The sequence below is a fragment of the Emiliania huxleyi genome, assembly GCF_000372725.1.
Source record: "Emiliania huxleyi CCMP1516 unplaced genomic scaffold EMIHUscaffold_7673, whole genome shotgun sequence".
NCBI lineage: Eukaryota > Haptophyta > Isochrysidales > Noelaerhabdaceae > Emiliania > Emiliania huxleyi.
Window position 1 is genome coordinate 1 of NW_005196257.1, and position 950 is coordinate 950.

General features: G+C 65.4%; 1 protein-coding gene across 1 annotated transcript; it reads right to left on the reverse strand.

Moving 5' to 3' along the window:
• Positions 1–70: 70 nt before the first annotated feature.
• On the reverse strand, positions 71–743 carry EMIHUDRAFT_258457 (hypothetical protein; the record flags this gene model as incomplete). Its single annotated transcript, XM_005760217.1, has 2 exons — positions 71–648; positions 681–743. Coding segments are annotated over 2 exons (641 nt in total), but the record flags the coding sequence as incomplete, so codon positions are not given.
• Between the last annotated feature and the right edge of the window lie 207 nt (positions 744–950).

Sequence of the window (950 nt, forward strand, 5' to 3'; positions counted from 1 at the left end):
GAGCCTGAGCTCGAGCGGAGCGCTGCTGAGGCCGCGCTTGCCGCCAGCAGGGAAGGCCGCCGCCTGCCACTCGGTGACGTAGACCTCGTCCTTTCCCGCGCCCTCGACGACGTCATTGAGCGCGAAGTTGGCGAAGAGCGGCGACCGGATCGACCCCGCGTGCTTGAGCGAGACGCCGTCTTCTTCGAGCACGTCAAAGACCTCGATCGACTCGCCCGTAGCCTCGTCGTGGTTCACGCCGTAGAGTCGGCGGCTCCTGGCCGAGAAGTAGATCCCGTGGAGCACGAGCTTCGGCGGCTCGCCGAGGATCGGCAGCGGCGTGACCTTGGTGCCCTCCACGAGGTAGATGGCGCCGGCCACGGCCTGCTCCGATCCGAGGGCAAAGGTGCTCCAGAGATCCCCGCCGCCGGCAAACAGCGCCCCGGGCCGGAAGGCCGTGAGGTCCTCGCAAGGCGTCGGGAGCTGGTGCAAAGCGCAGGCCTCCGCCGCCGCGAAGCCGAGCTCCTTGCCGTACGCGAGCGTCCCGAGGTTGGCCTGCACGAGGTACCCGAGGGCCACGGCCACCGCCAGGACAGCCCAGCCGCACACGCTCATCGATCGCGAATTGGACAGCCAATGCACACTCTCGAGGTTCTCGAGGTGGATATCCTAGACCGCGTTGGGTAGCGAGGATGCGGAACCCGAGCCACGGCAAACCCCGGAAAGTGCGGCAAAAATAAGCGCCAGCACGTGTAGGCGCGCATCTTAGCCAAGGCTCGCGCCTACACGCGTAGCTGCTTGTGTCAGATACGCGCCCACACGTGCAGGTGCGAGCCCTAGCTAACATGAGCGCCTCCACGTGCAGATGCGCATTTGGCGAGCTCGAATATAAGCGTCTACTCGTGCTGGCGCTCGTTTTAGCTAAGATACGCGCCTACACGTGTGGCCGCGCGTATAACTGTATTGTCTCC